The 11,469-nt window shown below is 42.2% G+C and overlaps 1 protein-coding gene across 3 annotated transcripts in view; it reads right to left on the bottom strand.

Moving 5' to 3' along the window:
- Positions 1-423: 423 nt before the first annotated feature.
- The window catches only part of WDR17 (WD repeat domain 17), an 84,966-nt gene continuing 73,920 nt past the window's right edge, over positions 424-11,469 (bottom strand). For 2 of the 3 annotated variants that reach the window (XM_075258447.1, XM_075258449.1), the window contains exons 23-30: positions 10,277-10,297; positions 7,142-7,253; positions 6,545-6,686; positions 6,299-6,401; positions 5,035-5,136; positions 3,879-3,977; positions 2,836-3,019; positions 424-1,155 (exon numbers count right to left, since the gene is read on the bottom strand). In XM_075258447.1, coding sequence (XP_075114548.1) covers positions 1,036-1,155; positions 2,836-3,019; positions 3,879-3,977; positions 5,035-5,136; positions 6,299-6,401; positions 6,545-6,686; positions 7,142-7,253; positions 10,277-10,297 — 883 coding nt within the window. In that variant the 3' untranslated portion in view covers positions 424-1,035. The remainder of the gene's footprint in view (positions 1,156-2,835; positions 3,020-3,878; positions 3,978-5,034; positions 5,137-6,298; positions 6,402-6,544; positions 6,687-7,141; positions 7,254-10,276; positions 10,298-11,469) is intronic. The other variant, XM_075258454.1, reaches the window with a different exon arrangement.

Below are 11,469 nucleotides of genomic sequence, written 5' to 3'. Positions count from 1 at the left end.
AGTTGCATACTCATTTGCATACCGACAAGTACTGGGACTCCTACGGAACGGTGGCGCGGAGAAGACGAAAGGTAGGAGAAGAGTAGCCTATAAGGCTATTCCGACATGTTACTCAGAAAAAAAAAGGGTTTATATGATGGGATCCCTTTAAGTGAATAGAAGTCAATCTGCAGTAACCTGGTCTGACCACTACACAGAGGACAGTGTTGTCTGCTTCCTGCTCCATTCTCTTGGAACAGCTGATCAATGGTGGCATTGTGTGTTAGAACTGCACTGGGATAAGTCATCAATACTTTTAGCCCGGAAAATCCCTTTAAGAACAATGACTGATCACAGGATGTTTTTCTTGTGGTGCAGTAGTAGTGGAGCTTTGTGCCACACTCCTATAACTACTACCGTATACATGTGAAAATACAACAGCTGTGCGCATTGGGTTCTCTAAGAAATTCAGGGCTTGGGTTACTGGTTTAGCTTTATTCTGTAAATAGAACATCTGTATAAACCATGAACTGAAGGAACGTATATGATAAAATGTCAGCATTCAGTAATGCATATCTTTACAGTTAGTGGTGTACTACACACAGTAAAGTTACAGTACAAATTTGTGTGCTAAATCTTTACATTACTTAAAAATGGTAATAAATTTCACAGTTTTCTTTTCCTGGCCTATGTACAGCACTGGAATAACCACCAAGCGGCTTAGAGTGAGTAGTCAGAACAGAAGCTAGTATTACTGGACATATACAGTACCTCATGACATGGGAATATCCTGCATAAAGGAGTATGTAAACAGAATGACAGAACAGGTTGGTCTTTGGCTAGTCAAACTAAACGTCAGTGTCTTTTATATGTACATAGATTTGACTTTACCATTACCAAACACAAACTTAAGATAGCTGCATCTGTAAGAGGGTCGTCTAGGATGGGGATCACTCTGACATGGCTGCTTGTAACTTCTTATTCTACGTCCCCATGTGTCCTCGGATTTTTGTGGTAAGCAACTTCATCCTCCACCCATTGCAGATTAATCCACGTTCAGAAAGGGTTTAATCGTATTCCGGTCCCTAAAGGTGAGAAGGGGTTAACCTTCGCCCACATTAATGCATCGTTCAGAGAAATGGCTGATTTCCCATCTTCTAGAAAGAACACCGGGCCCTGCAGAAAAAGAGACACTGTAATATCACATAATCCAGCATCCAACTCGGCAAAGGACAGTTTATACACTTGAAAAAGGGCAGCATGCCCGAAACGCGTTGTGTTTCTTTCGATATCAATAAAGAGTACTAATTGTTCACGTTGGACTGAAGCGCGGTGATCCTTTCTGTTTCCTCCGGTCCTCTTTTGACGTTTACTGACACCAAGGGTGGCACGGATCCTGCAGCTATACTACTTGGGGTAGGACCCCCCCTATGAAGTGATCCACAGGCACATTGAATGGTTGTAATTTCAACCACTAAAGGTGAGGAGCTCTTACACTCACTTTTCAATTTTTCCAACGGTATTTCACCATATGCAGCTCGGTGCTGTTTTTTGTTTCTTTACTTGTACTAGTACCTAAGCTGTTAGGGATGTGACTGATGACAAGTAGCAACTGAAAGCAGAATGGTGAAAGCAGTGCTCGACTGTAGTGCAATGTGCCAGTTTAGCTGGCTGTAGAGGCTGCAGTGTTCTGGAGAGCGAAGCAGCCTCCCTCCTAAATGGGATACCAAGCCAAGCGCCATACATTATATAGGAGCTGTGCTTAGTATTGCAAATCAGCCCCAGTCACTTGAATGTGACTGAGCTGCTGCTGTATCAAGTAACTAATAAATGTGACGTCATTCATCCTTTCAAACAGCCAATTGATGGGAGTCCAAGGTGTCAATCCCCCACCAGTCACATACAGATGATCCAGCCAGTCCTTGAAAACCCCTTTGGGCTAAGATTCACAGCTAAAAATGCTGCTGGAAATAAAGAATAAAGCAAAAATGCATTTTTCATTGCTTTTCCACTGGTGTTTTGGATTTTGGCAGATCTACAGGGAAAACAGCATTTTCACAGGTAATATTAATATGCTGCTTTTTTGAAAATGCAGCGTTTTCGGCCTTATTCTTCCTGCAATACCCAGGACCCCCTAGATCATCTGCTCTGGGATAATGCTGCTTCCAATAATGTATACATGCTGGAGCTTCGCTGTTCACCTGCTGTATACAGTGTAGTAGTGGTTTTAGGTGCCTCAGGATTGCCACACAAGTCTATGGGACAGCACTATATTACTTAGAGCCGCCGCTACAGTTTGTACAGAAAATGAGCAGCCTGGCTCCTAACAAGCAGTTTATCTGCGGGGATCCTTGGAGTTGTACCCAGGAGATATCTAAATGAAAGGAGTTGGACCCCCATGAAGTGGCCCTGCTTTATTGTTCTGAGCAGACAGTGAGGGGGCATTCACACGGAGGAAGTTGGCGCTGATTCTGCCACGATAACTCGCGGCAGAATCAGCGCTGATAAAAAGACTCCCATTGACTTCAATGGGTTTTGTCTTCCGCGTGGAACACATTGAAATCAATGAGTTAAAAAGCCTCCCATTGATTTCAATGTGTTCCGCGCAGAAGACAGAACCCATTGAACTCAATGGGAGTCTTTTTATCAGCGCTGATTCTGCCGCGAGTTATCATGGTAGAATCAGCGTCAACTTCCTCCGTGTGAATCCCCCCGCACATGAAAGACTGGCACCAGTTCTGATCCTGAAGGACCTGTTGCAGCTATTGACTGGAACAGGTTGTATGTAATACATGTGAAATATCTGGGTGCCTGTGGCTTTTGCTTGGGGTGAAACAGCATGAATATGTAACCCACCTGTATTCGTAAACCTGTTAAGCAAGACACATGGACATCAGAATGACTAGGTAGATTAGATCCTGTTACATAGTCCGGTCCAATCAGTCCTTTAATAGGTTCTTCCTTTATTCTTTCATTTATACTTGAATTAATTTTTCTTTGCATTTCTGTAGGGGGTGTGTATGGAAGATCATCACTGGACCTATGTAAAAAGCATAAGGAAAGCCCAAAATATTGGATAACACATACGATCCTAGTAATAATGTACAGATATGTCAGAGTTAACCCAAACTTCTGCATTAGACAACAAAAAACAATGAAAAGTCATTTACAACATGACCTTTTATTGGTTTGTATTGTCTTATGTGATAAGATATTACGCTGTAGCATTTTAATCAATTGCAAAAATTCAGGTTAACGGAGAAAAGCTACTATATATAATTATATTTATATAGATAGATAGATAGATAGATAGATAGATAGATAGATACCAAATCCATATTGTAAAAAATGAGGCTGCTTCATCATGCATGGATACCAGTTTTCTGTCGTACAAGCCATGAAAAGTCACAATTTTTACCACCTGTGTATGGATATATATATATATTTTTTTTAGAAAAATTGTAGCTTTTCCTGTTTTGTGCACCGCTTGCAACGTTATAAGTGGGCAGAACATAGCAGCAATCTAGGCAGGCCAGGACAGAGATGTATCTGTCTGTCGCATCTACAATATCTACGCCAGAATACCCTGACTGGTATAGATGTCATTTCTTCCCTCAGTGAGATAAAATTATTAATAGACGGGAGCCTTTTAATGATTCTGGTGCCTCTTGCAGCAATGCACAGATGGATTAAGACTGGTGCAATAGACACCTTGGTTTTGCTTGCGAGCCCAATGAGAGGGCAGTCAGACACATGAGAGGTCTGTGTGACCATTAACACAACTGGAAACTATAAAACAAAGTCGCCATATCGCTATACTGCTACAGTCACTCCATTTCTATATAGTGCACCCTGTATGCCAGGTATAATGTAAGTTACTGCCAATGCTTGTCACTTACTTGCTGCTGGACATTGTACATACTCTCCATGCGTCTAACTCCACCGAGAGCTGCTCAATCTGTAAAGGAACGGACACTTCCCGACGTTTCAGAAGCTGACTGGAAATCATTACAAAAGAAAAGGAAATGGATTGATATCTTATGTACAAAAAAACATATTTAATATGCAACGAGCATGTAAGTGTCATGTAATGCTGCATAATAGGAATTACAGTTGTCTGTGATCCCAGCTGGAGAGAGGCAATGGTGAGAACGTATTCGGTGTGGAGATAGGCCCCATGAAAGATGGACGTGGTGATATCACGATCACACAGCCGAGGCCGCAGTACTAATCAGAGTAGTGCGGTTCCTTCATTCAGCAGACCAGTTGGGATTGACCCCTCACCCCATCCCAAGCATCATATTAAAATCTTGAGGAAACCTTTTAGTCTGGGGCCTCACATTGTGAAAAATGTAGTGGCAAAAAACATTGCTTTTTACATTACCTGCAAAAGCAATGGGATTCTGGCTAATCCTCACCACACATTGCAGAAAAAAAAAATCCTTCTTCGTGGTCTTTTCTGTAGTTTTTTTGGCTGTAGCTTGGTAGTTTGGGCATTAGCCTTAAAATCTAACTAAACTTTTGGACAACCTTTGATTTTCTGGCAGTATATGTGTCTAAAATATTTTGTAATCTACTTTATTAACAAATTTTGGCCCCTTTCTGTGAAATCCCTTTTCTCCCTCTTTCCCTTGCTTCTGTATTGAGAGCTGTCCCCTGCTTCTCATTGTCTACGGTGTAGGGGCTGCCCGAAAAGAATAGAAAATGAGGGTGGGGGAGGGTCACTTCAAGTGGCTATATCCTGGGCTATCTGGGAGAGTTCTCAGTAGAGATGCAAGGGAAAGAGTGAAAAAAAATTGCTAAAAATAGTGAGTGAAAAAAAGTGATAACATTTGTTTAAAAAACTATATTCTAAATTTTATTAATGACACAAATACTGTCATAAAATCAAAAGTCTGAACTTTACACTTTAACGGAAAATGATGAAATAATAACACAAATATTTTAAGTCCTTTAGAATGACAACAACTAGAATGATCTAGTATTTTTATCAGATTATAATGTTCCTGTTGGCATTCTGTGTAATATTCTTGTACTATTACTCATACGGCTTACCTTGTATATTCATAAAGTGCTGGAACAATGCTTGTATAGTGCCTTCTAATAGCAAGTAAAGCCCCAATGTATCCACATAGTATGAGAAGTTCATTGCGGACTCTGTGAGAAAAGTTACACCAAATATTATAGGAAAACAATATATCATAACTGATCCTTCCTTTACATGAAGCAAGGGCTATAGAGATATATAGGCTGAGGGCCTTTGGAGTCCAGGGGGCACTTCGTAGGGCCTTTTCAACTCTGTAGTAGCATAAGCCATATTCTTCGGTCTGGCCTGCTGGGGGAGTAACATACCAGCCAGGGACAGAAATAGACTTGACAGGCTGGTTAGAAGGGCCAGCTCTGTCCTGGGGAGCCCCTTGGACCCAGTACAGGTGGTGGGTGACAGAATGTCATGGTGTCCATGGTGAGCTCCATGCGGGAGTACAAATCCCACCCCATGTATGAGACCGTGATAGCACTTGGCAGCTCGGTAAGTGACCGACTGCTTCAGCCCAAGTGTGAGAAGGAGCGATATCGGAGATCCTTCCTCCCAACCACGACCAGGCTGTATAATCTAATCAGGCTAAGCGAAGATCACTCCACACAGAGAACTAAATGATCCTGAAGTCTTTCTTTTTATTTTGTTATAACTCCTAATATATTTTTTATCTTCTATTCTGAGCTTGTATGTTGTTTTTTCTTGTATTATTATTGTATTTTCTATGCTGCTGTAACACACTGAATTTCCCCAATAAAGGATTATCTTATTTTCTCTTACTCTCATAAAGATAAGACAATCCCAACCACTGATCTCTCTGTTTTTACAAACTGTCAGTTTTCAGTATTTTAAATGATCTTGTCTTACAACTGTGCAATTCCTCTGTTATTCCTCCTGGAAATATCTTTGCCTACACTATATGACACTGCATTGATTAGATTTTACTTGAGTGAAAAACAGAAATATCCCTACTGTATTTACAGACAATTTCAGGGTTCAGGCTGCCAAATTCACCCCTTTAAACTTGAGTGAGTAAACCTCCATTCTTCTCTATCGGACTGTATTTGGCAGTAGTCCCATATAGTTGCACAGGGCAGTAGCAAGCACCACTCCATTTTAACAGGGGAACACAGGACCCATGTTCCCCTGATCAGTGGGGTCCTACTGACCAGACCACAGTGCTCAGTGTATAAATGATATGTTGTAATCTTGAGACATCCAAAGAGCGACTGAAGAGCAGCCATACATGGAAGAGGTGTAGACAGGAGAATGAATACTCACTCACTACATTTATGTAGTACTAATCTCTCCGTTCTAATGTAACTGAGAAGATCAAGAATTGGACATATAGAATCCAAGGTCCAGTCAGAGCTACCGATTTGTTCTGCACAAAACAGAGAACAGAATACATGGTCAGTGTTGGAGGTTACATTGAAGAGACCTAGGAATAACTTCTAATTACACAGAACCAACCACTGTGGACAACCACTGATAATAGTTAATAATATATCATCATTTATTCAGTACCTTTTACATAATTGATCCCGACAGGCAGGGCCTTTTCAGGTTCTGAACTCAGCAGATAGTATTTGACAGCTTGAAAGATGTCGCCGTCTCCATAGCAATTCTCCGCAAGTTGTGAGCATTCCTCCGTAGTTGGCAAGTTACACTGTAAATACATTTTGGAACATTATTCATTATGTGTATTTCGGCATGATATTGTGTGTGTATATGCTGTAGACATGTGGTACCTTTCACTAGACATCTCAGGGGCTCTGGAGGCAGATACCCATTGATGACCCTCTGAAGTATAACACACATTTCATTTACTTTTTTAAGAATTTTCTGCTATTATGTCGGGGGGGTCTTGAACATTTTTGTAATATACTTTATTACTCTATCAAACTTCCTGGCTGTAAGGTGGTTCCCATTAGCAATGCTCTAAATAAGAAGACTGTATACATGCACTCAATGTAGTATGTAGATAGGATAATATACAGTAATCTCATATAACAGAACATAACACCATTTAATAGCTGTGCATCAGCACGTTTACCAGCAGCTTATGACAAACACACATTTCATGATGATTCTGTCCGTAAAACAGAAAATTCTGGAACATACTTTGCTATGTAGGTCATTAATCTCTGCAGTGCATCCCGGGTAAAATGCGCACAGCTTGACTAAGAAGAGATCATTGTCAGGTATCATTCTGAGAAGATCTGTTGCCAGGTCCCTGTAAAAAAAATAAATTCTGCTCACGTACGCCTTAACAGCAGGGTTCACAAACAGCGTTTCTCACCATGGCTATATATAGAGACAAGCGAGATATACACTGTGAATTTGTGCCCGATGTGGTGTCATTTTTTTCTTAATATAACACAAAAAGGATGCATTTGTATATCAGCTGTGTACTTTAGTATGGATTTGTCAAACCCACAGTAGCATACATCATTGGCACTGTATAAAGGGACAAATTTATTCTGTGCAAAATTATATAAACCTATAATCAAATATAGACTCATAAAAATACACTGAAATATACTATATAAAGTAGTAGGCTATGCTTTTCTAGATGGCTATGGTGAGAGTAAATATGTCTCTATAATTTTAGGAAAAGAGACATATACACTCACCGGCCACTTTATTAGGTACACCATGCTAGTAACGGGTTGGACCCCCTTTTGCCTTCAGAACTGCCTCAATTCTTCGTGGCATAGATTCAACAAGGTGCTGGAAGCATTCCTCAGAGATTTTGGTCCATATTGACATGATGGCATCACACAGTTGCCGCAGATTCGTCGGCTGCACATCCATGATGCGAATCTCCCGTTCCACCACATCCCAAAGATGCTCTATTGGATTGAGATCTGGTGACTGTGGAGGCCATTGGAGTACAGTGAACTCATTGTCATGTTCAAGAAACCAGTCTGAGATGATTCCAGCTTTATGACATGGCGCATTATCCTGCTGAAAGTAGCCATCAGATGTTGGGTACATTGTGGACATAAAGGGATGGCGATGGTCAGCAACAATACTCAGGTAGGCTTTGGCGTTGCAACGATGCTCAATTGGTACCAAGGGGCCCAAAGAGTGCCAAGAAAATATTCCCCACACCATGACACCACCACCACCACCAGCCTGAACCGTTGATACAAGGCAGGATGGATCCATGCTTTCATGTTGTTGACGCCAAATTCTGACCCTACCATCCGAATGTCGCAGCAGAAATCGAGACTCATCAGACCAGGCAACGTTTTTCCAATCTTCAATTGTCCAATTTCGATGAGCTTGTGCAAATTGTAGCCTCAGTTTCCTGTTCTTAGCTGAAAGGAGTGGCACCCGGTGTGGTCTTCTGCTGCTGTAGCCCATCTGCCTCAAAGTTCGACGTACTGTGTGTTCAGAGATGCTCTTCTGGCTACCTTGGTTGTAACGGGTGGCTATTTGAGTCACTGTTGCCTTTCTATCAGCTCGAACCAGTCTGGCCATTCTCCTCTGACCTCTGGCATCAACAACGCATTTCCGCCCACAGAACTGCCGCTTACTGGATGTTTTTTTCTTTTTCGGACCATTCTCTGTAAACCCTAGAGATGGTTGTGCGTGAAAATCCCAGTAGATCAGCAGTTTCTGAAATACTCAGACCAGCCCTTCTGGCACCAACAACCATGCCACGTTCAAAGGCACTCAAATCACCTTTCTTCCCATACTGATGCTCGGTTTGAACTGCAGGAGATTGTCTTGACCATGTCTACATGCCTAAATGCACTGAGTTGCCGCCATGTGATTGGCTGATTAGAAATTAAGTATTAACGAGCAGTTGGACAGGTGTACCTAATAAAGTGGCCGGTGAGTGTATGTGTCTGATGTATGCCAAAACCACGGTGTAAATGGAGAAAGAAAAATAATATCATCTCTGTAAAACACACACAAAATAACAAAGGCTGCAAAGTCTGAATGGTGGCTTAGGACAGAAACATAATCGGGTGGGAATTTATTATCCCATCTACACCAGTTGTCTGCCATAGATGCGTGATAATGTGGCACATCTTTGGTGCAAGGCCCTATATTATACCAAAGATGAGCCACATACCCCGTTCTGCGGAGTCGCCACTTTCTGGGAATGTGGGGGAAGAGCAGGAAAGGGACGCCTTGGCCCTACAACTTACGCCAGTTTTCTGGTTTGAGTTATATAGCAAGTTTATGCGATTTCCTTACTGACATAAACGTTCATTCTGGTGCACGGGTGTGCAATGGATTTATTAAGTGTCCGCAGTTTCTTGATAATTCAGGTGTACCTTGCACTAGTTAGGGCATTTATTAATAAATCTGCCCCATTACATCTGCAGGGCTTCTTATGGTCTGTCTGGTTATGGAGACCTCTGTATAGTTTACTCAAAGTGTGAAACCTGCAGAAACATCACCGTAAACCAGGATAGGAATATTTACTATTGGAATTAAGACCTCTTATACAGGGTCGTAGCTATAGGGGGTGCAGTGGCAGCAGTCACTACTGGGACCTGGACCTCAAAGGACCACGACATGGAGGCTCATTATGCTTCACACATTGATCTGGCATGATGAAGGCCACTAGACCGAAACATCCCTGTTTAACATTGGATCAATTTTTCATTTTTACCTATGTTCACAATAAATGTATTTGTTTATTCATCACTGAATCAAGAGCATGCAGCAGATCATTTCTTTTTTGGATACTGACAAGGTCGGAGGACCCATTTCCTACTTGCACCTCAATCCAATTTATGAGTGTGCGGTTCCACTGCTTTCTTATACTCAAAGGACCCTCTGTCACATAAAATATAGCACTATTTTAAGACACAAGGTATTAAGAGCCCCATTGCAAATTTTGTATGGGATCCAAGGAATTTCAAGTTACACCTCTGCCCTTATACCACCAGAAGCAAAGTACCCAGTATTGAGTAAAATAATGACTTTGCTGAATTTCCAATACAACACAGGACACAGTCACTTACACTACAGAAATATCAAGAAAAAGTGCAAATTTCCAACACTCTAAGCTGAAATACCTCCATGTAAACAGTCACCACACTGACATGACATATAACACCACAAAAGATGGGATATGTTTATTTAAGGTCTAAGTGTGACATGCATGTGTTATATTCTGTTTTATGGAGATTAATGAAGATGACCACCAGTGGTTGTGAGCCTGGCTTCATCTACGCTACAGTATGCAGTATAGTATATTAGTAGCTGTAGTAGAAATGACAGTCAGTATACCTGTATCCCGGAGATGGAAAGCTGAAGGGAAGATAAAATATTACAATTAGAGATGAGCGAACAGTGAAATGTTCAAAGTTCGATTCAAGTAGTCGCTCAATACTCGACTGTTCGATCGAACCCCATTATAGTCTATGGGGAATAAATACTCGTTTAGGGGGAAACCACTATTCAACTCAGGAGGGTCACCAAGTCCACTATGACACCTCAGCAAATGATGACAACACCCTGGAATGCAACTGGGACAGCACTGGAAGCATGCCTGGGTGCACCTAACATGCCCAAGTCACTGTATTATGTCGGAATCCCTGTCAGCTTGCGATATGCGGCAGCTGATTTTTTCCCATAGGAATGCATTGACCAGCGTTGATTGGCCGAATGCCATACAGAGTACAGCATTCGGCCAAGCAACGGTGGTTCTGCCGGAGGCTCGTCTGTGAGGAGGCGGAGTCTAAGATCGGACCAGAATGGAGACTGCTGTGGACCGCTCATAGACTCCGCCTCCTCCGACAGAACCAGCGTTGATTGGCTGAATGCTATACATTGTATACTCTACTCTACTCCGGAGATGAGCCGATCTGAGCGCACGGCCAGCACTGCTACATCTCGGAATAGGAATGCATTGACCAGCGTTGATGGGCCGAATGCCATACAGACTACAGCATTCGGCCAATCAACGCTGGTTCTGTCGGAGGAGGCAGAGTCTAAGATCGGTCCACAGCAGTCTTCATTCTGGTCCGATCTTAGACTCCGCCTCCTCACAGACGATCCTCCGGCAGAACCAGCGTTGATTGGCTGAATGCTGTTGTCTGTATGGCATTCGGCCCATCAACGCTGGTCAATGCATTCCTATGGGAAGAAGTCAGCTCGCGCATATCGCGATCCTGACCAGATAGAGCCCCAAAGAGCTGGGTGAGTGACATTCCCACCTAAATAAAGGTAATCCCTAGCTAACCCTGCCTGTACAGCTATCCCTGTCTCACAGTCACATAGTTCACAGTCTCATATGAACCGGATATTAAATCCACTATTCGTCTAAAGTGGAGGTCACCTGATTTCAGCAGCCAATGGCTTTTTCCAGATTTTTTTTTCGATGTCTCCGTTGTCATAGTTCCTGTCCCACCTCCCCTGCACAGTTTTTAGTGCAAAAAAAGCGCCAGGGAAGGTGGGAGGGGAATCAAATTTTTTGTGAG

Source organism: Leptodactylus fuscus, chromosome 1 (genome assembly GCF_031893055.1).
Source record: "Leptodactylus fuscus isolate aLepFus1 chromosome 1, aLepFus1.hap2, whole genome shotgun sequence".
Classification (NCBI taxonomy): domain Eukaryota; kingdom Metazoa; phylum Chordata; class Amphibia; order Anura; family Leptodactylidae; genus Leptodactylus; species Leptodactylus fuscus.
The sequence above is the reverse complement of the archived record's forward strand: the minus strand, read 5'-3'. Positions and strand labels throughout refer to the sequence as shown.